This window comes from Canis aureus, chromosome 26 (genome assembly GCF_053574225.1).
Source record: "Canis aureus isolate CA01 chromosome 26, VMU_Caureus_v.1.0, whole genome shotgun sequence".
Classification (NCBI taxonomy): Eukaryota; Metazoa; Chordata; class Mammalia; order Carnivora; family Canidae; genus Canis; species Canis aureus.
This window is the reverse complement of record NC_135636.1, coordinates 37,385,569-37,411,374: the sequence shown is the minus strand read 5'-3', so window position 1 is coordinate 37,411,374 and position 25,806 is coordinate 37,385,569. Positions and strand designations below refer to the sequence as shown.

The window sequence follows — 25,806 nt, the reverse complement described above, 5'->3', positions numbered from 1 at the left end:
GTGGGGCTGTCAGGGGACATCTGACAGTATCCGAAGGCATTTTTGGCTGTCACTCCTATGGGAGTGGTAGTGGCATCACATGGGTAAAGGCCAGGGATGGGGCTAAACAGTGTACACAACAGCCCCCACAATAAAAGGATTATCCAGTCCCAAATATCTGCTGAGAGGGGCCTTAGCCATACCATCACCAGTGACCGCATCACCTCCAAAATCCTGAGTTCAAGTATGTTCATTTAGATCCTGACTCATATCCTTCTAGCCTACTTCATCTAGTACTATCACTGTAAAAATTCTTCCACCCTACTGCCGCTTCAATTCACTGACCCCCATTTCTTAATGTCTATCACCACGGTCCCTAATTGCTAGAGCACCACAGAGCTGCCTTCTGTCCTGAGCTTCGAGCTTGTGCTCAAGCAACAGACTCAAACATGAAAGATATCCAGGGGGATATCTACAGTCATCTCGAGCTTTGCCAAAGTCTAAATGGTCTCTTGGTTCATCTCCACGGCCACCGCCATCTCAGCCTCAACCTGTTTTCCCTCTGTCTTCCTCAGTTCAGTAAGTTACTCTGTGATCATGCCTGTCACTCAAAGCAAAAAAGTGGGTTTCATCCCTGACTCTTCCCTTCCCCCGCTCCCCATATCAGATCTATCACCAAATCCTGTGTGTTCTTCCTCTGCACAGATGATCCAGTTTATCTAGGCATGTCTTCACCTCAGCCTCCACTGTCCTACCCCCGCCTGGTGCCAATAACATTCTCAGGGGTCTCCTGCCTCTCCTGTGGTCCTCTGAAATTTACTTTCTAGCTAACAATCAGAGTAGTTTGTTGAAAACAGGAGTCTGATTTTCAGTCTTCTTATGAAGGTTGCAATGAAAATGAAATCCAGATTTCTGACCGTGGCCTACAAGGCTTTCCGCTCATGATTTTAGTGCCTGCCCAGATCCATCTTCATCTCACGCCAGCCCCATCTCACGACCTTATCCTTTTTTCTTGAATACACAAACCTCTCCTGCCTCAGGGCTTTTGCATGAGTTACTTCTGACTGTGCCTGGACCATTTTTCTCTTGGTTTTTAAATGTTCTATTTTCTTTCACCCAGCACAAAAGTCACCACTTCAGAGAGGCCTGTCTCTGTTGGCCAAACTATTAAAATAGGCCCCTTTTTACTAAAATAGTGTAAAATAGAGTTACACTCTATCCTATTACCTGCTTATTTCAAAACTGTAGTTATTCCCTTTATTGTATACTTAGTTACTGCTGGTTCCCATAAGCCCTATGCACATGCGCACGCACACACACACACATGCACACACACTCACATGAAACCTCCAGGAAGGCACAGTTCTTATTCTCTGCTCAATCTGCAGCACTTAGAGCCATGACTGGCACACATGAGGCTCTCAGTGCCTGAATAAATGGACCATCATCCCCATTCTTGATGAAGAAACTGAGGCTCAGGTAGGTTAAGGGATCTGGCCAAAGCCACAGAGGAAGGAGGTGACAGAGGCTGAGAGGTGAGCCTAGGTGTGAGGCTTCTCTCTTGCCAGGGAGCCCCGCCCACCTCTCAGCCCCTCCTGGGCCTGGCACGGACCTCCCAGCAACATCTCCTGCAGCAGGTTGTCGATCTTGGCCATGCCGAAGAGCTTGATGAACTGGATCTGCTCGATCATCTGCCAGGTGATGCTTTGCAGGGTGGGCAGCAGGAGCAGCAGCTCACCGAAGCGGCCTCGGGAGTCGTACTGGCGGTCGTTGATGTAGTCCTCCAGGCTCACCTGCACCTGCGAGCGCAGCCGCTTGATCTTGCCTGGGTCGCTCAGCCCCTTGGCATCTGCAACGGGAGGGCATGGGCAACCTCCTCATTACTCACAGGGAAGATGAGGCAGGGAGCAGGGAAAGGATTTGGCCCAGGTCATACATCCAGTTGTTGGCAGATCTGTGATGGGGATTTGGGGCTCCTGATCACAGCTGAGATCCCACTGACCAGACCTCAGCACACCTGCTTCTGCTGGCTTAGAAGAGTCTCCCCGTTTCCCTCCTCCCTTGCCTGTGTCATCTTGGGGTCTCAACAGGTTTCACCTCCTCCAGGAAGCCTTCTCTGTTCCATCCTCTCATTCTTGCTTTATGAGTGTCCATCATGTCCTAGATTTCTGCAGCTCTCTGTCACTACTGGCCACACAGGATGTAACTGTCTCTTCCACTAGACTGTGAGCTCTGGATGGACAGGCATGTCTTATTGTCATTTTAAACCCACCACCTAGCACCATGCATGATCAATATTTGTTGAGTAGATAACTACATACAGGGATGGTTACATGGATAGAAAGAGGAATCAATGGGAAAAAAATCAATACATAATCAATACATAGATCCTTAACCTAGAAGGGGATTCAAGTGATTGTCCAATAGTTAAACTCAGTCTTCATCGAGGTAACGCATTTACTTCTTCTTTTATGGACAAAGTAAGTGGTAGAAGAAGAATTTCACCCACACTTCCAGCCCAGGGCTCCCTGCACTGAGCCACATTTGTGCATGCCTTCATTCTGTCAACAAACATGTATGGAGCATCATCTACATGCCAGGCCCTATACTGGGTCACCTGCTGTTCCAAGCCAGGTTGCTGACCCTGACTCAGCATCAATAATTCTCCCCATCTTACTGAACAATTACTATCTGTCCAGCTCCATGCTGAGCACTACAGGGGATACAGCATGGGTCAGGCTCTCAAGGAAACTGGAACCAGAAATCTTATTCTTCAAGAAATGGAGAACAGTGTGTGGTAGGTAAGAATATAGGCTTGGGAGCTAGATAGTCTGAAGTTCAAATCCAAGCTCTGCCATTTCCTGGTTGTGTGACCTTGGGCAAATTAATCAATTTCCCTGTGCCTGTTTTCCTGTCTGCGAAATGGAGATAGTAACGATTCCTACCTCATAGGTACCATGCTGTAAGTGACATAATCCACATAATGTATTTAGAATGGTGCCTTAGTGAGTGTTCCATAAACTATGGTCATCTCCCTCTTCATTACTATAATTACCGGAGGTCCTCTCCACATAAATGGAGCCTAGTACTAAGGGAGGGCAGGGCCTGGCACATGTAGGTCCCCTCTAATATGTTAGGAGGAAAGGAAGTAACCAAGCAAGGCTTTGGAGTCCAGCCATCTTGATATTGTGAAATGAAATCAGGCTTTGCACAAAGACATAGCTTAAAAGGCATTCTGTAAAAATGCGGGTGGAGAGTCAGTAGATGGAATGGAGAGAGGAGAGGCAACAACATAGACAATCAGTAGAAACACTAAAATCACAGTGAAAATACAGGAAGAAGATGGGAGAGAAAAGATGGGAATGGTGACAGAGAAAAGGGAAATCCTCAACCAGGGCAGGAGGAAATATATGACTGAGAATAGCTAAATCCAGAAAGAGAAGACTTAGCATTTTATGTAGAGCCCGAAGAAACACTTAGAAGACTCAGAAATGGTTCCCCCATGGGAGTAGGCTTTAGCAGGGAAAGTGGGGTGGGGGGACTGTTTGCATTTTAAGTATGTGCAGATCTTATTTTGATAAAAATGTTTTGGGAGTAAGAAGAAAAGATGAAAGGAAAGAAAAGAAAGAAGATAGGAGGTAAGGAGAGGATAGGAAGGAGGAGGGGACAAAAGGTAAAGGGGGGAAAGAACAGAACAAAGCCTTTGGAGTCTGTATGCCTTGTCAAGTCACATCATCCCTCTGAACCTAGGTCTTCCTCATCTGTTAAGTAGCTCACACAAACGGCCTCTCCCAGTTGAGCCTGGGAATGCAGGGTACTTAACCCAGTAGGAGAAGTTTGACAGAGGGTCTGGAGCATCAGGGGTGGGTGAGGGGTGTGGACTGTACCTGGGTCAAAGAAGATGATGGCTTTGAGGCAGGCATACTCATTGTCATCGATCTGTAGCTCCTGGAAGGGCAGCACCAACTCGTCGAGGATGCGCATGGACACCCGGCTCATTTCGGCCAGCTCTGGGCAGTGGCGAGGGACGATGTAGTCATTGCCTGGGTGGGTTGGGAAGGAAAGGGGATGACAATGCTATCTTGGATGTACTCTTCTCCCCAGCTTTGGACAGGCCCTGCCCTTTGCAGTTGCAATGCCACTGGTGCCCATGGGAGAGGGCCCCATGGGGATTGTCATGCCCATTTTTCAGATGAGGAAATGGAGCCCAGACTAAAGGAATGAGTTGCTTGAAGTCATTGGACTGGGCCTGGAGTCTGGTTTTCTAGGAACCTTTCACACCCCGTTCTCTAATACAACCTGTAAGACTAGTGACATTCAAGGGCCACTTGGGAGGCACCAGTGCATCAAGGTTAAAGGCTCAGATTCTAGAACTAGACTGCCTGGGGTTGAAATCCAGTTCTAAAAAAAAAGAAAAGAAAAGAAAAGAAAAGAAAAGAAATCCAGTTCTACCATAACTAACCATATATATTTGGATAAATTGCTTTCTGTGCCTCAATCTTTTCATCTGTAAAATGGGGATAAATAATAGAGCTTACCTCATAGGGTTTTATATTAAAAGAGTAATGTTTGCAAAGTACTCAGACTAGTATCTGGCCCGTAGTGTGATCTCTATAAGCATTTATTCTTTTTAAAGATTTTTACTTATTTATTCGTGAGAGGAGAGATAGAGAGCGTGAGACAGGCAGAGGGAGAAGCAGGCTCCATTCCAAGCAGGGAGCCTGAGAGCCTGATGTGGGACTCAATCCCAGGTCTCCAAGACCACACCCTGGGCTGAAGGCGACACAAACCGCTGAGCCACCCGGGCTGCCCATCTATAAGCATTTAAAATAATACATAAACATGCCATGGAAGCATAAATGACATAGGCTGGCGGGGGGGGGGGGGGTTGTGCCTCTCCTGGTGGCCTCTTGCCCCTGCTCCAGAAAGCAGACTAGAGTGCACGGACAATTCCATGGATAACCCCAACTGTGCTCTAACTGTAATGCTAGAGAATTTCCATTCCTTGCATACACATTTCCTTGCATCTGAGGAGAGGATCCAGTTGGGAGCACTGAGAATGGCCATTCTTGATCTCTCTCCCTCTTCCCTGCATGCCACCTTGGAAATCTCCTGTGCCTGGGTGCATCTCCCCTGGGGCATGCCCTCCTCGGAGCCCTGGCTGGGGCAGGCAGGCTCCTTACCTAGAAGCAGAACATCCTTGAACACCATGGATCGCTTGGTGGCTCCGAGTAACAGGTGCTCACCGGCATGGGCTCTGAGCAGGGCCACCTGGAATAGAGAAGGGATGGTGTCCAGCAGCTGCATCCCTGCAAAGGTGTCTGCACCCCCTGGGAAGTTGCTCCTAGCCAACCTTGGACAAGTCGGCTTAATGCCTCCCTTGCCTTTACCTGCCTGATCAATAAAATGGGCATCAGAAAACTGCTGCCTTCCTCCCATAATCAATAAAACCTGGAAAAGATTCAGCAGGAACCTGGAAGGGCAAAGAACATTTACTCCGAGCTCACTTTATCTGTGAACTGCTACATCCTTGGGCAAGTTGCTTCTTCCCTCTGGGCCTCATTTCTGTGCCTAATGAAACTTAACAACATTCTCAGTGTATTTTTTTTTAGCAGAGGTTCAACGCCTTTCATCAGACTCTCAAAAGAGTCTATGAGCCAGAAAGTTCTAAATCTGTGGCCTCGGGCAGCCCTGGTGGCCAAGTGGTTTAGCGCCACCTTCAGCCCGGAGCAAGATCCTGGAGACAGGGGGACCCTGTAGGGAGCCTGCTTCTCCCTCTGTCTGTGTCTCTACCTCTCTCTCTGTGTCTTTCATGAATAAATAAATAAAATCTTTAAAATAAATAAATAAAACTGTGGCCTTGAATTCCTACCCATGGGCCACCAGCTACAGAAGATTATGAAGAGTACTTTATAAAATGCAGATTCTTAGGCCCTGCTCCGAAAGATTCTGAGTCTGTGTGTACAGAGGTGGGCCCAAGGATCTGCATTTCATAAGCTCCCCAGTTGATTCTGATGTGCAGTTGGGTCTGGGAAATCATTGCTCTGGAAGGTCTCCAGGGCACCTGCTCACTTGACATTTTAAGATTCTAGGGTTTGGAGAGCTAATTCCAAGAATTTGAACATGGATGTTGGTTTCCAAGGCCAAGGTGTGAGCGCTGGTCCTTGGCAAGGGATGAGCTTGACGTATCCCTTCCCTGCAGAGAAGACAAAGTGGCTTTGGCAGCCTGAAGTCCGAGGCAGGGGCCCAGCCAGGATGACACTGTCTGTCCTTTCTGAACCATCATCTTTGGTGCTTGCATCAGGCCAAAGGATGGCAAACATAGCAGCTGGTGAAAAGTAGTAGCAGACCGGTAGCCTCAAGGATCCTGTCTGCAACATCGGGTGAGAGAATTTTGGAGATCTTTTGGCAGGCTAACCTAGGAAGTAGAAGTGCTTTTGTTCATTCTATTCATCTGATTGTTCATTCTTTTGGTCGTCAAATGTTAAGCGGCTACTAGGTGACAGACACTTCTTAGGAAGGAAGCATTAGAAGGAGGGATGGAGAGAGGGAAGGAGGGGGATGAGAGTCATGGAATAAAGAGCAACGGGACAAGAGGGGCTACATTAGATGTCTCTCTAAGGAGGAGACATTGTCGAGGGCACGAAAGGTAGTTGGCATATAGTAAACATTCAGTAAATATTTATTTGAATGAAGAAAGGAAGGAATGGGTGAATAGATAAATGAATGAAAAAAAAAAGATAAATGAATGAATGGACAAACTCATTAACTCCCTCTCCAGATCCAGCCCCTCCTGGGCAGTCACCTGCCCTTCATCTATTCTCCCCAGGTTATACCTTGTGAGGATGACAAGAAAGAGGAGAATGGCAAAGAGCCTTGCAGATGAGAGACCACTTTCCATGACCAGGACAAGCGAGGCCAAGGACACTTAATGCTGAGCACTTCCCACTCACCAGGCACTGTGGGAGGGCTTTCATCTCAAACCCAGGGGCAGAAGCCTGGGAACCAAATCCCCACCTGTGGCTGCCTTGCTCTGCCACCTGGGGTGGATCCCTTTCCCTCTCTAGACCTCAGCCCTTTTATTCGATGCTACTCAGCCTCCTAGGTTTCCATGGATGGAGGTGAGGCCCAAAACAAATCAAGAATCAAACAAACTTGGAAGATGGTTTCTGGGGCAACTATCTTGGGCAAGATGGGCTCCTTATACACCATGAATGGGGAGCTGGGAACCCTCCTGACATGGCGGCTATTCCAGGGGTGGACAGGCGGGGTGGGGGTGTTAATGATTGCCCTGTGTTGCTGGCCACCCATCACTGCTCTCTAAGAATGCTCTGAGCCCCAGCCAGGGAGGTTTGGGTGGGAAATTGAGGTTAACAATTGCTCAGCTTGGGGGTATCTTATTGCCCTGCTGAGCCCCTGGGAAGGAACAGAAGGGATTAAATATTAATACAGACTCTCCAGCAGAGGAGACCAGGGCCAGGACACAAGGAGCAAGGGGAAAGGCAGGGGCAGCTTGGCTGCCATCCCCGGCCTGTCATCCCTCCCAAAGCAGCGAAGGATCCATAGGACAAAGCCTCTGATCCAGGGACCAGCCAAACCAGTGAGAGGGACCAACCAAACCAGCGTTTCCACAGCATGCACCACCATAGGATGCCAACAGGTGTTCCAAAAGAGTCTGGGGGTTACCGGAGTTTGAGAAGCCCTGGGTCCCACAAAGTTCAGCAGCTTCCTGGCCTGAAGGAAGAAACCTGAATTGTCTAATATACATCACCAGGGTGTTGTGTACATGTTCAAAGGCACTGATGGGTCTGGGGTGCTGTCCATCAGCGCCCCCGAGCTTCCATCTGAGCTGAGAGGGTGACCCAGTCCAGCAACCCTTTGCCAGACAGGAGAGGCCTACGAGGTGCCTGGTCAGGAGTGATCATTTGCAGTATCTTGGAAACTTATCTGTCCTCAAACGTGCACCTCCATTGCCCCAGTCTCTTTCCCTGTCCCCAGGACGTTTTTTGATTCCAAAGAAGATACTTTGGGAAATAAAATGCAGAGTCAAACCATCTTGGTGGGATACAAGAGTGAAAGTGACATTTAGGGAGGCCAGCTGTGGCCTGGGCCACAATGTCGGTGCTCTATTAGATGATTAATGCATTTCAAATGGTGATGTCCTTCATTTTTTCTGAAACAGATATTTTAATTCCCACTTTACAGATAAGAAAACAGAGGCTCGGGGAGAGGAAGCAATTTCAGTCTCAGAACCAAGGCTCAAACTCAAATCTAATGATCCCTGGCTCAGGGGTCCCTGTCAACATGCCCCAAGGAGAGCTGTGTGGTGCAGGAGTGCAGTGGCTGGGTGCCTGGACTTTGGAGCTTGCCAACCAAAGTACACTTGTATGCATAGTGTTCTAATCCCAGCTGTGCTGGATACTAGCTGTGTGACCTTGAGCAAGTTACTTAACCTCTCTGCGCCCCAATTGCATCACCTGTAAGATGGGAATGACAATAGCACCTAACTCATAGGGCTGCTGGCTGGATTAAATGAGTTAATATTTGAATAGTGATTTAAAATCTCTGGGCACACATGAGCTCCATGTGTGTTCTGTTAAATAAAATCAAATCAATCCAAGGCTGTACCCTAAGTGGGCCGCAGGACCCACCTGCCCAGTGCTCCCCCTGCCTGCAGACCATGTCTTCTCTCACCTGGTCATCCAGAGGGAGCTCACAGAAAGCAGGAATGTACTTGGCCCACTCAACGAGCACCAGCAGCTGCTCCTTCATGGACTCACACACGTCTGCAATGCTGGCGATCTTCTTCGCCCGAATGTCTCCGTTGATCCCAGAGACAGGGGAGGTGATCTGGGGGGAGTGAAGGACAATGCTGGGGATGGCCAGGCCCTCCTTACAGTCTCTGTCCCCTGCACAGAGCCCACCCCCACCCCCCAGTAGTTTCCCTGTCTGGAAAAGGGGAGATGGACTGTGGATGCCTCCCAGTTCAGGAGGAAGCTCAGGGGCAAATGAAGAGAAGAAATGATGCCAAAGAAGGCAGATATGAGGAAAGAAGGCTCCCCCTGGGCCTCCACTTGCTTTCTGCACCCACCTCCTCCTCTCCTAGCTCCTTAGAACCCCAAGAACCCCTCAGCCTTATAGGAGAAGCAGGGGGATAAATCATCATTCTTGTCTGACAGGTGAAGAAACCACAACCCAGAGAGGTGCTGTGACTCGCCCAAGATCACATAGCAAGGGATAGCCTGAGCCCCTCTTTGTGGGGCAGTCCCCAATTTATGGGGACAATCTGTATGCTTGTCCACTAATCTTTTCTCTCGGGGCTAAACTGATCTCAGGCCCTCAATGGAAGCAAGCTCTGCTGGGCCTGCAGATGCATGCAAAAGGATGAACTAGAAAGTTCCACAGAGTGCTAGACCTGGGTTCAAGTTCTGTCTTTGGTACTAAGCTGGCTCAGTTTCCCTTCTGTGATATCCCAGGGCCCCTCCAGCTGTTGCTCTAGGGCCTGGCTAGGGAGGACAGGGGTGGAGGTGAGACCCCTCTCTGGTGTGGGGGATCGCCAGGTGGGTAGAGGGTCATCCCGATACCTGCTGGGACAGGACCTCGGCCTGCAGCAATGCATTGATGGAGGGCAGGCTGCTGTCCTCATAGCTTGACCGGCGAGTGCTGATCCGGTCCCGCTCATTTTGCACAGCTGTGAGGAGGCAGAGAGAGGTGAGGAGGGAGGACAGGGATGGAGTGGAAGGGAGGGGAGACTGCTCCCTTCCTGACTGCTGAGGAGTGGATGAGGTGTGAGGGGAGAGAGTCTGACCCACAAGGAGTACTGCAGGGCTGATCTGGAGTAAAGGAAACACGTTTGGGGGTGGGAGTGTGGGGGGGTACAGTTCAGGGGGGCAGAGCCTGGACGTAGGACTAAGGGGAGATGGATTACGACCCAGGGCATGGAGGAACCTTCTAAGCACCAGAACTGCCCTCAACACAGTGGGGTGCAGCAGGAGTGATCCACCTGTCCCTGGAGGGACGCAACACAGTGATGCCTTGGCAGAGGGTTCAAGATGGGTCTTGAGTATTGAGTGAGAGATCTGTCTAGATGACAGATTCTTAAGTTCTGTTTTGGAAAAGGGTCCCTTTTGTTCTAGATGAAAGTGTGTAAAACAAGCAAAATGAACTGCTCTGGGTGACACAGATCTGGCCCGGGTGTTCCTGAACAGGAGACAGAAGGCCCGGAGAAGGGGATCTGGAGGTCCCACCTGCCCTGACACACATCCATCAGCAGGAGCTGCATCTGCTCTGGGCCAACCCTCTCAGAGACAGCAAGAAAAAGCCCCAGCTCCCTCCTGCCCTGCTGCGGGCTCTCCCCCAGGAGCTCAGAGCTGCAGGCCTCCACCTACTAGGGCCCCACTCCTGCCTGTGCATCCCCGTCCACGTCAGTCCTGGCCTAAGATATAAGACGGACTTTCTGCTGCCCTGGCCCCGTCTCCTGGAGTCCAAGAGGCCTCACTGTGGGACGAGGCTTTGCTGAGGCCGGTAGGAGGGAGGGCGAGGCAGCACGAGCCCGGGGTACCTGTCTGGAACTGGCCACTCGCTCTCCGTGTGCTGGTACGAATCACATCCTCTCTCAGGGCCTGTTTCCCCGCCTACAAGCATGCCCCTCTCTCTCTCAGGGGCCACCCCTGCTCACGTCCACCTGCTGTCTGGAATCCCCCCCCCAACTCCGGGCTGGGCCCCGCTGCCTCTTCGCAGGAACTGCCAGGCTCCTTGCTTCTGGCCTCGCCCTGACCGTCTTGGCAGCTCTCTGAAGACAACGGGACCTGCTAAAACTGATCGAAGTCACATCCCCCCACTGCTCAAGACCAGGGAGGCCCCATCTCATGCTGAGTGACATCACAACCCCTCACCATGGGCCTTCCTGTCTCATCCCACTCTGTCCCCCAAACTACCACTGCTCCACTGCTGGGAGGTCTGCTCCCCCCACCGCTTAGCTGCTTCTTCACTCGGCCTGGCTCCACGCAGACGGCACCTGCTCAGAGTCAGGCCCTCTGACCACCCTGCCTGATGCAGCATTCCCTCCCTTGTGCTCTGCCCCCGATTTATCCTGCTTTCCTTTTCTTCTGGGCCCTTATCATAGAATCTCTTGTTCATTCTTTTCCTCTCTGTCTTCCGATGGGAAGGAATGCTCCAGAAACCTAGAACTCCGTTTCTGCTCACTGCTGTAGCCCCAGCGACTAGAAGGGAGCTGGGCACACAGTAGGTGCTCAAGAAATGTCTGCTGCGTGCATGAAAGAAGCTCTGATTCCCAGGTGGGCCTGAGGCCCTGTTTCTCGATGGCACATCCACAGGGCAGCCACTCAGCTTTCTCATGATTTCACACCTTGCTGAAATCAGAAAATGAAAGCCAGACAGTCTAAACCGAGCCCTGGCGTGAGTGGGTCCCGAGGTCAGGGATCTCTCCTGAGACCCACCAGCCGGGACAGGGCCAGCCCCCGACCGCTCCCCAGTGCACGTGGCAGCCCTGCCCGCCGACACCCCTCCCTGGTTGCCAGGGCCCGCACCCACCAGGGCGCCGAGGGGAGGCGGGCCCAATAAAAGGGCTGCTGTCAGCAGCTGCGGATTGGGCTTCCCCAAGGTTAGCCGGTGTTATCAGTGCCCAGCGCGAGCTCAGTCACGGAATGATGTTTTCCAAATGTTTGCTCAGTATTAGCAGGGTCGGGGACCTAATGTAACTTCTATTGAATATTAACCGACCTGGCCAGAGGCAGAGAGGAGGACAAGCCTGTCTTCCCAGAGAACCCCTGGACGGGGCCCATGGGGGGGTGGGCCAGGGTTCTGAGGAAGGGCCCATCAGACTGTCCCTGGCCCACCGCCAGCCTGTACCTGCTGCACCCTTGGGCTCTGCTTCCTGGGTAGGCTTCTGTCCAGGGGCTGGGCATTCGTCCCGGGTCTGCCAGCCAAGCCCCAGGTAAATGTCATCTCAGGTTAGAGGAGAGAACTCAAGACCCGCAGTTGGGCCCACTGACCCCCAGAGTCTTTCCTTCCAGGGAACCCACTCCGGGCCACTGTGGAATCTCCTGGCTGAGACTCACAGGCCTGTGAGACCTGGAGCCCTTTCCCGTGGTCAGGAGGAAGTTTCAGGAATCTAGACCGGAAAAGATGCCTCCAAGCCGAGCCCTCCCAGTTTCAGCTGGTGTGTGCCCAGCTCGGGGGAGCCTGAGTCCTAGTCCTGACTCCACCCAATCATGTCGCCTGTCTGGCTTCAATTTCCCCATCTGTAAAGTAGGGAGGGGGTCGATTTGGTGACCTTGCCTCCACCCGGCCAGCCCATAAATCCTGCTGGCAGCACAGGCCTTCCTGTCGTTGGGGACCACTTCTTGGTTTCAATTCCTGAATCCTAAGGCTATCAAAGAAGAGAAATGAAAACTTGTCTCAACTCTCCGGATCATAGAGGCTTCCACCGAGAAATCTCTCTTGGCTTTGGGGACTTGCCACCAGGCTGATGAGGGGTGTTGAGACTACAAGACTTCCGCAGAACTGGTAATATTCTTTCTTCCCAGAGCTTGCCCTCCCATGGCAACCGAACATCCTGCCGCCCTGACCTATTCTGGAAGCAACCAAGTGACTGCTGGTGCCATGATCTTCAGGTTGCCTGAGGCATGCAAATCAGGAACACTTACTAGCTCACACTCACTTGCCATCAGCCAATGCTCCTATCCTCCTGGCATAAAGCCTCCTTCCCTGAGCCAAGAAATGCAGGCTATTTTCAAGGCTACACTAAGGCAGACTGGTCTGGGGCTCTTTGTCCCCTTGCAGGAGCCAGGATATGGGTCTGCTGCCTCCTTGGCAGCTCGGGGGCAGGACCAGGGAACAGACACACATGTCCCCGTGGGGTCAGGTAAATCTGTGAGTGCATAGCTGGACTCAGAGCTGGAAGGCACCATTGTCTCCTCCTCATTTTATAGACGGGAACACTGGAGCCCAGAAGAAATGTCTTCCAAGTGACTGACACTCGTGTCAATGACTCTGGATGTTAAGCAAGAGACGTATATAAAGACTGACCACATGCGGGCACCAGGCCACGTATAGCCTAGGAAGGCGGCCAATCCTTTCCCTGCCTGTCTGTCACAAGGCCTGAAATTTTACCATGGAAGATTCAGATCTTGAATCCAAAACCGTAGGCTGTTGGGGAATAAAACCACTGGCTGGGAGACCCACAGAGCGTGAGGCCCCTGGTTCTCAGTCTCTTCCTTGCCTCCAGTGGCTCAGACGTGTGTCACAGTCCCATTTCTCACCTTCCTCGTTCTGCAAAGTGGTATCCAGTTTGGAGGAGAGAGACTCAACCCCACTGAAAGGGGACTTTCATTCCCCACTGAAAGGAGGAGGGGACTTTGCGCTTTGAAAAAGCCCCTTCTTCACCTGAGGCTTCTCACCCCCCTCCCCCACGATCTGGGCGCTACCATTATGAAGTTGGCAGCAGGAGGGGGCCTTGGAGCCCACCCAGCGCTTTGTTGAAGTTAGCAGGGTCCAAGTCCCCTACAGGACTTGTGAGCTCAAAGCAAGGCCCTGCGGGCATGACCCACAGACACATTCCTAGGGATGGGCCAGGCAAAATGGGGTGGGGTGTGGGGGGTGGTGTTTGAACAGGACTAGACCAAGGGCTGGGCTGGTGTGCCACAGCTGTGGGTGAGGAGTGAAGGTCTGGGGCCAGAGCAGGGAAGGTGAGCAGAGGGGAGCAGGAGATGGAGTAGTTGGAGGATTCCTGCTTCTTGAGCTCGGGCTGCAAACATTTTAAATCTCCTGAGGTCTGGAGGTCATAAAGGAGGCACTGTTGAGGTAGTGCCAGATAGTTGTGAACTCTAGTCCGAGGCACGGGGTACAGACCTCAGGTCTTGACCAGCTGTGGGGCCTCAGGTAAGCTGCTGAACTACTCTGGACCTCAGTCCTCTCATCCAGGAAAAAGGGAATGACAATAGTGGTGGCCACATAGGGTGCCACGTCACTGGTCACTCTTATCAAAGCCCAGCCCAGTGGCTGGCATCTGCTGGTAGAAGAAGGGAGGCCTGGGGAGACCTTCACAGCTATTGCGCTCTGGTCTTCCCCTCTGCCTCCACCCAGGGCAAGTCTGACACATTGTTCCCACGCCATAGAACGTGAAAACTTGGGGTCACCCGATACTCAAGAGTGAAGACTACAGAAGTGGGGGGCACTTATCCCTGGGACTGGAAGCTCAGGAAGAGAGCTCCCCCCACCCACACCTCACTGTGCACATTGGCTGAGTCTAGGTGGTGGGCACAGGGGCATCGGCAATGTCATCCTCGGCTCTCTTCCTGTTTGAAACAGTATATTAGAGCAAACGCCCAACTGGGCTGCCCATGGTGGTGGTGGCGGCTGGGAACCTGAGTAGCCCAGAGTGAGAGCTTATCTCTTTCTCAAGACCAAGCCCAGCCCCTCCCTGTGGTCAGATTGCCAGGCCCTCCCTCCTCTCAGCCATTAGCCATTCACCCTGGGGCCTGTCACCGAGTCATAAAGTGTGTGGCCCCAGTTGTAAACGTCCTCAGACTATGGGTGGGGGTGGGGCAGTGAGGTGGAAGGGGGGCCGGGGCTCACCTTCCTTCTTCATGCCAGCCCGGAAGCACTTCTTTAGCCTGCAGTAACGACACTGGTTCCTCTTGTCTTTGTCCACGACGCATTGCCGACTAAACCTGGGGAGGGCATGGATGGTTGGATGGAGAAGGGACAGCCCGCCTGAACGGAATCCTGGCCATCCCAGCCTTGACTCCCAGCCTCCTTGCCTCCTTGCCTTAGGACTCATGCTAACCATGAGAAAGGCCCAATGGACTCCAAAATTCTAGCCCTGTCCTGCTGAGGCTCAGAGAGGTGACACGAAGTCTGGGATGGCAACCTGATGGCAAAACTGAGCTGGAACCTCTAGCCCCTTGAGAACCAGGGACAACTCTTTCTACGACATTCTAGGAAAGTGCAGAGCCCATAGCAGGCTCCTGGTTATGGCTCAGAGTCCATACTTGGTCCACAGAAGTGACTCTCTGGAGGGGACTGTAAGCAGTAGTAGTACCCCACAGTGGTTAAGGGTGGCACCCTGAGCGTCAACATGGGTCTGCCATTAACTCAAGTTGGATGACCTTGGACAGATTCCTGGCCCTTTCCAAGCCACAGCTTCCTCATCTACAGCAACCATGTCAGAGGCGTGTTGATGGGTAGAAATGAGATAATATGTGGATGGGACTTGGCACAGCATCATTCTGTAAATGACAACTACTCATAACTGAGTGCTATTATTTTATTATTGTTGTTACTCAGAATGGGAGGTGTTGTCAAAGGAAGCCTTGGAAAGTCCTTGGGATAGGTAGAAAGGCCCAATGGACTCTAAGAATCAGAGATCGGCCCCAGGAAAAGCTCCAAGTTAGGGGGATGGGCCCCATCCTCTGAAGCTTCAGAGGAAGCTTGATCCCAAATGGATCCTCATTTGCTAAATAGGAAAAATAGGGATCCCTGGATGGCTCAGTGGTTTAGCGCCTGCCTTCGGCCTAGAGCATGATCCTGGAGTCCCAGGATCGAGTCCCACATCAGGCTCCCTACATGGAGCCTGCTTCTCCCTCTACCTGTGTCTCTGCCTCCCTCTCTCTCTCTCACTCTCTCTCTCTCTCTTTCTCATGAATAAATAAATAAAATCTTAAAAAAATAAATAGGAAAAATAATGATGGGCTTGTAGGGCCACTTAAATACACGCAAAGACTCAGTATATCTGGCATATAGTAAGCGCTCAATAAAGGGCAGTTGGTAGCTTTATGAGTGAGGCTCCTAGAGAGGATGTTCCCATCAGGATCCCTGAGGCACAAGAAAGCAGAGGAAGCTTAAAGGCCTCAGAAGGCAGATGCTTCTGGGACCCAGTCAGGGAGAAGATAGATTCTGGGGAACATCATTAGCCTCAGTGCACCCATTTCCCAGCTAGAGAAATCGGGCTCCAAGCAGGGGCTCCTCACCTGCAGGAGTACATGTGGTTCTTTCTCACGCTCCTCCGGAAGAAGCCCTTGCAACCGTCACAGCTCGAGGCACCGTAGTGTTTCCCTGTGGCCCGGTCCCCACAGATGGCACACAGAGCGCTGACCCCCAGGCTGTTGGGTGCGTTGAGGTTGGCACCTTCGGATGGGGATGTGTCTGCACCAGAGGAAACAAGAGTAACACCTCAGGACAGGCAGGAATTCACTTCCCAGAGGCTCTGCTCCCCTGATGGCTTAGATCCAGAAGCCAATATGAGCATTGTGGGGATCTCCACCACAGGGCTTCAGCCTCATCCAGACCCAGGTGCTGTTCCCACTCCCTCAATGACCTTGAGCAAGTCCCTTGGCATTTTGGAACTCCTATTTTGCATCTATTACTTAGTGATGGTTGTGACATGGCTTCAGAGTCCCTTGCGAGGGTGTGCTTCTCCATGGTAGAGGCTGCAAGGCCGTTTCCTCTGGGAAGTAATGAGAACCTGGCCACCCACTAGGATGCATCTGACTCTTAGGGACCCCAACTGACTGGGCAGAGGGTGCCGTGGAAGGGACAAATATTTCCCTATCATCTGCTCAGAACCTGCTCAGGTCCTGTCCCTCATTTCCCAATGTACCCAGAGGCCTCGAAAACTCTCCCAGGGAATGGGAAGACGCACATAATGGCCCATTTGTCCTCCTGGGAGGGTCATGGCAAGGTTCTGGGCATCTTTCAAATACCACCTGTCTCAGAGGCAAAAGCTTGCATCTGTATGAGAAGGGTGATAAGAGGCAGGTGGCAAAGATCGTGGATGAGGTGCTTAGGGTCCTGGGTGCTAGTCCAGATGCTGCCCCTAACTCACCTGTGACCTTGGGCAAGTTCCTTTTCCTTGCTTCAGGTCCCCCTAGGCCTCAGTGTCCCTACCTGTAAAAGGCAACCAGTTCAACTGGTCTGGTTGTTTGCCTTTTGCCTTTTTTTTTTTTTTTTTTTTTAACTTTCAGTAGCTGAACCATACTTTTGTAAGCAGATCTTCCATCAAGGATAGACCTCTTGGAGAAGATGATAAACACCATGGACCATCTCCTCAGAAAAATGCGTGCATATGCACACCATGCAGGCATATGCACACATGTTTTCATATATCTATGACTCCGACCTTGAATTCCTAGGGAACACCCCACTGAGAACTGGAGGGGGCATCATGCTGCAGTCAAGAGCACACACTCTGTAGTCCTTCTGCCAAGCTTAAGTCTGAGTTTGCCCACATCTTAGCCGTGTGACGTTAGCTGTAGGAGTTTACTTCTCCATGTCTTTGCTTCCTTGCATGTGAAATAGGGAGCATAATAATCCCCTAAGACTGTTATGAGGATTCACTGAATCAATGTATATGACATGCTCGGTACATAAAAAGCACAGTATCAACATTCACGAAAGAAAATCTTTTCTGCAGAATCAAACCCCTGGAGCAGATGATGTTCAGCCTCCAGGAATAAACGGACACCGTCGCATCTCATCTCTGCTGTCGCCTGGCTGACATCTCGTGGATTCCTAAGGGTGCCCAGAGCTCAGCCCCCTCCACTTGGTGAATTATTCCCGGAGATGGGGATAATTGTTAAGCCATGTTGGTGCCCTTTCTCCCTCAGCCTCACCTCCCTCAACCCCGGGGGAGATATGACCCCACAACTCCTGGCCATTCAGGTGGAGGCTGGGGGCAGGCGTTCCTACATCCTGCGCAGAAGGGGCTGGGTGCTGCCAAGTGTGTCACCTCACTGCTGTGTTCAGCAGATAGGTCCCATTCTCCAGGAGAGAATGCCAAAGCTCGGAGAGGACCAGTGATGTGCCCAGGGTCATCATACTCCTGTTGAGTAGAGGTGCCAGGTTTACAGCCCAGGTGTGCTGGATGATTCTGGCCCATGCTGCCCTTCCTGGGGTGGCAATGCCAGTGGAGAATGCAGACCTTTCTTACAGATGCCCAGTGTTCTGGAGACGACCCATGTGGGGCCAGGACCAGTTACCAGGGCTGAGTACCAGGTGCTTCATCTTACTTAATCCTCTGGTGAGCTCTGGGAGGCAGGTGCTATTATTCATTCCCATTTGACAGATAAGGAAACAGAAGCTCAGAGAGGAAAACCTCTTGTGGAGTTCACACAGGAAGGAAGGGTCCATGCCAGAATCTGAGCCCAGATCTTTCTGGCTCCTCAGTTGGAGGCTGTCCTATCTATGGGACGCCCAGCGGTGGCCTCCACCTCAGGCGCACACAACTCCTGGGAGGTGCAGGCTCTGCAGGGGTGATGGGGCTGGTCCCAGGGAGTAGTCTGGGGCTGGGCAGTGGCCAGGAGTGTGACAGTACATAATGTCCCTGTGGGGTCACACGACACCCTGCCTAGTACAGAAGCATCTTGTGTACCATTTCCTGTTTCTTTTCCCCTCAACTCCCTTACATGGACACCCCAAAAAGCTGGCCAGCCAGCAGGCCTGAAGTGATTAAACCCATTCTGCAGAAGATAGAGAGGCTAAGAAAAGGGATATGACGTGTCCAAGGTCACACAGTGAGTGGGTGGCAAGGGCAGGTTAGCACCAGGTGAGGAGGCTGACATGGGCAGGGCAGTCACATCTTTCTGACTAAGCCAAACTAACCACAAGCATTACAGACCTTGGCTGAGCCACAGAAGGAAGGCAGGCGGCAGGCTGACCTCGGCCACCTGCCCCCCACCTCTCCTCTGAGGCTGGCCTCTGGAAGCTACCTGGCTTCCAGGCTTCCTCCCTGCCCCTACCTCCTTGGGGAGGAGAACCTCCCACCCCTGCTTCAGATGAGCTCTTGGTGATGTGGGAGCAAATATATAAACCTGGGGAGAGACACAACGTGGGCAACAAAATCTGCGCAGAGAGAAATGGACGTGTGGCTCCTGTGAATCTCCTTTGGCAAACGGCAGTATCAAACCCCTGCGCGTCATGTGTTCATGACCATGTTTACCGGACAGTACTGATCACTCCCCAGTCCAGGAATGCACGCCTATACACAAGCAGGTATAAACAGGGGCCCAGGACAGAATGCCCATCTAGGACACATGTCCAAAAGGCAGAGGGCGCACCAACACAGATCCACCTCCGCAGCACAGCACATGTGTGCGAACATCCACAGATACACGTACACACGCTCACTGCTGCTCACATACATAAGCAAGACAAACACACAGGCACCCCCGGGGACACCAACCAACACAGACACGGTAATCAAATACGCATGGAAAGTGACACAGAACAGGCACACCCACCCAGACAAACTAACACAGACGTGCAAATGATCCCCAAAGGTACATACGTGTTTGTCAACACAGCACCCCCCACCCACACACTAGTGCCCAGAAACATGCGTGCACTCCAAGGAAAGGCCATGGGGACACCACAGCACACACTGCTGATTGGCATCTCATTGAACAAAACTTCCCTAAGAATTCCATTTTATCCTAAGTGGGGCGTTCACCCCAGGAAAGTCCCAAAGACACCCAGTTGTGCCCCCATCCAGCATCTCTAAGGACATAACATACCTTTCTACCTCTCTGGACCTAAGCCCAAAGGGTTCAAGAAGGGGCCTTAGTCGGGCCCAATTATTGGAGCCAGACACCAAGAGGGAGTTCACCATCATGTCACCGCCTGCTCCCAGGGACAGGCTGAGCAGAAGTAGCCTTGGGGTAACAGGGACCAGCCCGGCCAGACAGGAGAATACCTGGGATCGACTGTAGCTGGAGAGCTGCCCACGCAGGCCTCCCCTCACCTCTGGTCACTGTACCTGGGCACACCTGTTTCACCTGGAGACACCTGTACTGGCCTACAGGCCCGACCTGCCGTTTTCGATCACTCTTCTCCCAGCCCAACGCTGAGTGCCACAGATCCGCTCCCGTGTCTGGCATACCTGTTCCCGAGCGGCGCACCTGGGCACACTCGCCCCCACCTACCATTGCCCATCGTCAACACCTGCACGTTCTCGAACTCAAGGGTGGTGTAGGCTGGGTCCAGCGCGGCACTGTAGTCAGCCATGTCCATGTCGACGAGGGTTTTGGAGAGGCGCATCCTCCCCTTCCACACCTCAGCCGCTCGCCCTGCCCAGGATGACCACCCCAGAGGCTCGGGGCAGAGCCCTGGCCCCCGCCCTCCGCCCTCCCACTGCCTCCTCCCAGGGGCCCTCTCTGCCTTCCTGCGTTTCAAACCGTCCTCTGGGAGGATCTGCCTGGAGTCCTGGCCTAGCCCCTGCGGAGGGGTGGAGGCTCTGCCTGGGAGGGGTGGGGGTTAATGGTTAATCGGCTCCCCCACTGGTGGATAGGCTGGGCGGGGCTGCCGGGATTTGGCTGTTTGTTGGTTTCTGGTGGACACGGGGGTGCTATTACAGCACTTGGGGCCCCGATTCCCTGACATCCAGTTATGGATTTCTGTAAGACAGGCACACGAACTCGCCGCCACTCCCTTGACCCCTGACTCAGCCACCCCCCGTCGAGTCACGGTCACCCCAAGTCAGGCATCCTAACTGATGCGCTCAGACACTGACAGCCCACCGCCTAGATGCCCTGACTCAGTAACTTCCCAAATCATTGGCTTCTACCCTCAATGCTCTTGAAGAGAGAAAGCTGACTTGTGGCACATGAATTAAAGAACTAAATCCCAGGCCCCAGACACCAATCTTCTAGATCCTCCTTCCGGGAACTCCCAGTTGCCCACCTTCCGGGGGGGCAGCACGGACTCACCTGGGGTTCTCCTCCCCTGCTCCCTACCAGCCCCCCACGGCTTCTCAGGGCCCGCCAGATACCATCTCCCATTGCCATCCCGACTCCGGCTTCCTTCCCCCGCCCCCCTCAACAGCCAGAGACCTGGATTACACTCAGGCGCCTACCCCCTACCAAATCATGACTTTGGGTCAATGATTCTCCTCTCAGAGACTCAGTTTCCTCCCCTGTAAAAGGCATAATCGACCTCAAAGGATGGCTCGAGTATTAAAGGAGATGGTATCAGGCAGCACTTATCAAGCATCCAAGCCTCCTCCCCCCACCATTCTGTCTCTATCTCCCTCTTCTCTCCACCCATCGCCTCCTTCGGAGGAGCCTTTCCTTGTGGGCCTGTCACCTGAGCGGTCGCACGGGGCCCCTCACTTAGGTCCCCATGTTTGGTTTAATGCTTTGCAATCAATTCTTCAGGATTTCTGCAAGTTCTGCTACTGGTCCTGCCTGCCTTCTACGAGCGTTCCTGGGAGGTGAGGTCGCAATGCAGGACGTAGAAAGCATGGGCAAGGGCAGAAGGGCCTAGACTCGGGATCCTGGGAGCCTGTCCTCCTCTGCCAGCTGGAGCAAGCTGGTGAGCGGGTTAGCAAGCGGCGAGGGGGTGAGTTAGTGATGGAGAGGACGGAGGAATGAGCCAGTGAATTAGTGAAAGGAAATGAATCAGTGAATGAGTAAATAGGTGGCAGGGTTTCTCTGTGGGTAAATCAGGGGGAGAGGTGGTGTGTGTTCGAGGGTGGGCAGAGGCATCCTCCTCATTCTTCCAATTATTAGAAGTCCCTTCTCTGCCCTGGGTAGCCTTGTTCTGTCCCCTTCCATCTACCCCTCCAGGGCTGAGATAGGGAAGTGATCGTTCTGGAAGAGAAGAAAGACTTGATTTGGTGTCCAGAGACTCAGGCTTAGGAGCTAGCTCCGTCACTATTCGGATGACTTTGTTCAAATCACATCTCTCTCGGGGCCTCAAGTGCTACATCTGTAAAATGGGGAGATCTTGGCCCACTTGTCTGTTGGTCAGGACAGGACCCCCCAAGGAGGGAGAACCCAGAGAGGGAGGAAGACAGAGCCCCCCACACATAATCTGCATCTAGAGATTTGATAAAGGCCCGAAGGAGACTTTAATTCCTGGCAGGTCCCTCCCGTGCCCACTCGGGGACATCTGACTCTGGCTCCAGTAGCCAAGACAGAGCTCAGCTGGGCAAGAGACCTGACTAAGGGATAAACACAGAGGAGGAAGGACAGCTCTGAGGGCTGGCCCCAGGTCCTGCCACCTGTCTGGCACCTGTGATGGGCCAGACACAGCTACTCCTCTCACAAGCCAGCAATATTTGGCCTCCACACCTAGAGTCTCGTCAGTTCTCAGAGGCACACGCTCTCGTTACCAAAAGTGAGATGTGATTATTGGTGTGTCAGAGTTTCGCTGGTAACAAAAACAGCAAGTTTTCAATCTCGATCGATGACATTTTAGATTGAATTAAATAAAGTCTATGGTCAACTGGGGTGAGTCATGTCATGCCACACACAGGACCCATTACACATAAGAACCACCAAGGTAGACAGTCCATATATGACAAGCTACCAAGTACATAAAGCATGACATGAACACTTCACCAAACACACAACACGCATGATCCTCTGCTTCTGAGTTACAGTCTGGAAACCTGTTCCATACCCCGCCCACGTCCCACACATCACAACCTCCTCTGTATGCAAATCTATCCACTCTTGGACTATAACTACTGACACATGAGCTTCCGTAATTGATTATATACATGATTTATTTCACCCTCAGCCAACCCCAAACTGTATCTTCTAGATACATTCCCTCATATGAACAACACACCGCCTGTAAGATCTCCTAGCTCTGTGATCTCAAGTAAGTCACTCTATTGAAGCCTTGGTTTCTCCTTCTGCAAAATGAACCTAACTTGTAGTTTATCGTGAAGGTTAAATAAAATAACATAAGGGTTGTTAGCCCCCCTTCCCTCTCCCCCCCACCACTCAAGAGGGTAAACCACAGGCCTTGAAATCAGAAGGAGCTAGGTCAAAATCCAGGCGCTGCCAACTTCCCAAAACTGACATCAAGTTCAGCTCCTCCTAGCCTTAGTTTTGGCATCAGATAAATGGGTTGATAGCTTCTTTGCAGGGATGGTGTAGACATTAAATGACCAAGTGTAGGCATCTGGTGCAACAGGGGCAATTATCATCGCTGGTGGTTGACTCCTTGACCCACTAGTCATACAATTGGTGGCAATCAGGACCCCTGCTCAGGAGAACTCCTGGGGATGGCCTGCCCAGCCATGGACAAACCCTTGCCTCGGTGCCATCAGCTCAGCAGCCACTTTTGCTCTCTGCCCTGCCCCATGGGCTATCTGACCCCACTTGACATATGGTGGCTCTTAGCAGATAACAGAGGACTTCAGAGCTCATGGAGAGGTCCAGCTCCTTCATAGCATAGATGGAGAGATGGAGGCCTCTAGAAGGGCAGGAGGGCTCATTTAGGGCAGCCAGTGGGGAGGGGTTGCCACAGACCCAGCTGTGGGCAGGGTGCTCAAGCCTCTGGTGTGGACAGTGGTTAAGAGCGTTGCCACTCTGGACCACTTCATTTTCCTTTTAAACTATAGTAATGGCTAATGTTTCTGGAGAGAGCCTGTGCTAGGCCCGGTGCTAAGAACCTTCCACTCTTCCCATCTTATCCACTCTGCTTTACAGATGACAAAACTAAGGCCCAGAGAAAGAAGGGACTTGCCTAAGCCCACACAAGGGGGACTGTGATCTGAGCCCAAGGCTGACTCCAGAGCTTAATAAGGGCTTCACCCCCTATGTACTGCCTCCCTCTGGGAATTCCAGAAAGAACACCAGAGTTCTGGAGCCCTGGAGCTGGGGACTCCATCACATTACTGTCCGGAGCTCAGGGATCTGAGGAGCCAAGGAGCCTGTCCCTGGTCACCTGCAAGTTCAGAGGCATCCTCCGGACACTGGCCACCCGAGGCTGCCTGGCATCTCAGCTTCCTCTGGGCTCTTACCACCCCACTATCTCTGGTCTCTCCTCACCCCGCCCCCACCGCCTGGGGAGTGGTGCAGGGAACCCGGACTTATCAAGACAAAGAACAAAAGTCGTGGGGGAAAGAAGCCAAGAGCCATCTCCACTCTGGGGTAGGGCCCTCCAGTTTCGCCCCTTTGAAATTTCAAATTCCAGTTTGTGGACAAAGTCCTAAACTTTCTCACAATATAGGTCCCCAACCACTGACCAAACTCCAGTCCAGGCAGCCAGCAGGCCCCGGGGCTGGTGTGGCCCTGCTGTTTCCCTTGGCAGTGCTGGAGTCCAGGGGAAGGGTCCTGGGCCAACCAGGGTTTGCCGGTTGCAGCCTCACCCCACAGGGACCCCTGCCTCCCATCTGAGAGGACAGCTCTCTTCCTGGAGCTGGGATCTGTCGCTTGCTGGTGGCAACAGCAGAAAACAGGTAGGCCCCTTCCCTGTTCTGGGCATCTTCTCTCCCCCTTGAATTCCTAAAACACTGCCCATACCACCCTCCTTGCCTGGATAAGGCTACATTGGCTTAATCCAGTCATGACCTCCCAGAACCTCAAGACTGAAAAGGGTGTCTCAGCCAACCCACCCATTCGGTGGATGGAAACACTGAGGCCCCCAGGGTAGTGGCAGCTGGCTGTAGGTTGAGCCACAGACCTCAGGCCTCTCCCTGAGCCCCAGAGGGTGGAAGGGACCTGCTCAAGGCCGCACAGCGGTAGAGGGCTGGGTGGAGAGGGGCTTTGCCTTCAAAAGAAGACCTCAAGCCCTGTGAGGACTCCTGTCCTTCATCCCAGCCCTGGCAGGTGCCTCCTGGGGACCCGGCACGGTAGACCGTTAGTTCTCTCAGTCGCTGATGGCCCCTGGGTTGCCACGGGAGGACTTCCGAGAGGAAGATGAGGGAGCTCGGGGCTGAAGGCCAGTGGATTTGGAAGGAAACAACATTCATGTGGTTAACTGATAACCCAGCCCCATCCTTGGGCCCCCAGAAGCCTCCTTCCTCCCTGTCCTCAGCACGATTAAGACGAACTTACTTGCCTGCTAATCATTGCTGAGCCTGTTGATTTTGCCTTAAAAAATTAACTGGGCATGAGTTTGCGGTTTGCCTCACCCCTAACCCTGAAAAGGCCTGGGTGGGCAGGAGGCCACCCGGGTTATGCAAGAGGCTGCTGGCCTCCCCACGCACATCCAGCGCCTCCTCTCCTGCTCTCCAAAGGGTAGGTTTTGCTCAAGAGTCAACAGTCTGCTTGTTGCCCCTGCTCTAGGTCCTGAGCAAATTTGCTCTGTTACCAAAGAGAGAGATAAAGGCAGCTGGGGGGGCGGGTGGGGGCTTTACAACAGAGATGCAGAGCGGCAGCTTTGAGCACGGGATTCTAGAATCCTGCATGGTCAGAGCCCGGGGAGTGCTTAGGAGGATGTGCGCCCACGGCCTTTAAATGAGATTCGAGGCTCCCAGGAGCTGAGGGACCAATGCCCAGGCCCCACCTCACACTGGCGCCTCTTTGCTGTCCTCCTTTTAACATTTCCTTTGAAAGGTAGAGCCAGAGCTGATGACAGGACAGGAAGGGTGCCGGGCCAGCCTCAGCCCCTCACTCCCGATGCAGATGGGGGGAGGGGGGCAGGATGGTCCGGGGACAGGAGGTTGCCCAGGTGTTTAGCGTCTCCAGGTAGCCTGAGGAAGACAGGGGCCGTCTCCGGACTCAGTGGTGTGTTCTGGACATGAGTAAGCAAGCCGCCCTGCTCTGCCGTGCACCCCCTTCCCCTGGCTGGCTGGAAGCAGGGTGGCCGAGAGCCACCTAGAGCCTGGGGAATCCACCCGGCCCGGGGCCTGCGGGCCCTCTGAGGAGCAGCCCTGAGCTGTAAACCAGAGGCTCCAGGTTAGAACCTCCTCGGCCTCGTCCTCTCTCTGGAAGCCTCAGGCCACAGAGAGAGACGCAGGGCCCTTCCCTGAGTCGGGACCTCTCGTGAATCTGTTCCCTCACCTGTGATTGGGAAAAATAATACCTACCTCCCAGGCTGGTTGTGAGGATGAAGCGGAGCGCGGACAGCCAC

The 25,806-nt window shown here is 52.7% G+C and overlaps 1 protein-coding gene across 7 annotated transcripts in view; it reads right to left on the bottom strand.

Annotated features, from left to right (window-relative positions):
• The window catches only part of HNF4A (hepatocyte nuclear factor 4 alpha), a 60,858-nt gene that overhangs the window by 5,641 nt on the left and 29,411 nt on the right, over window positions 1-25,806 (bottom strand). For 3 of the 7 annotated variants that reach the window (XM_077873269.1, XM_077873270.1, XM_077873271.1), the window contains exons 2-8: window positions 15,972-16,146; window positions 14,578-14,672; window positions 9,564-9,670; window positions 8,674-8,829; window positions 5,163-5,250; window positions 3,867-4,022; window positions 1,562-1,828 (exon numbers count right to left, since the gene is read on the bottom strand). In XM_077873269.1, coding sequence (XP_077729395.1) covers window positions 1,562-1,828; window positions 3,867-4,022; window positions 5,163-5,250; window positions 8,674-8,829; window positions 9,564-9,670; window positions 14,578-14,672; window positions 15,972-16,146 — 1,044 coding nt within the window. Of the gene's footprint in view, window positions 1-1,561; window positions 1,829-3,866; window positions 4,023-5,162; window positions 5,251-8,673; window positions 8,830-9,563; window positions 9,671-14,577; window positions 14,673-15,971; window positions 16,147-19,919; window positions 20,207-25,806 lie in introns of those variants that run through there. The other 4 variants (XM_077873267.1, XM_077873268.1, XM_077873265.1 and 1 more) reach the window with 4 other exon arrangements.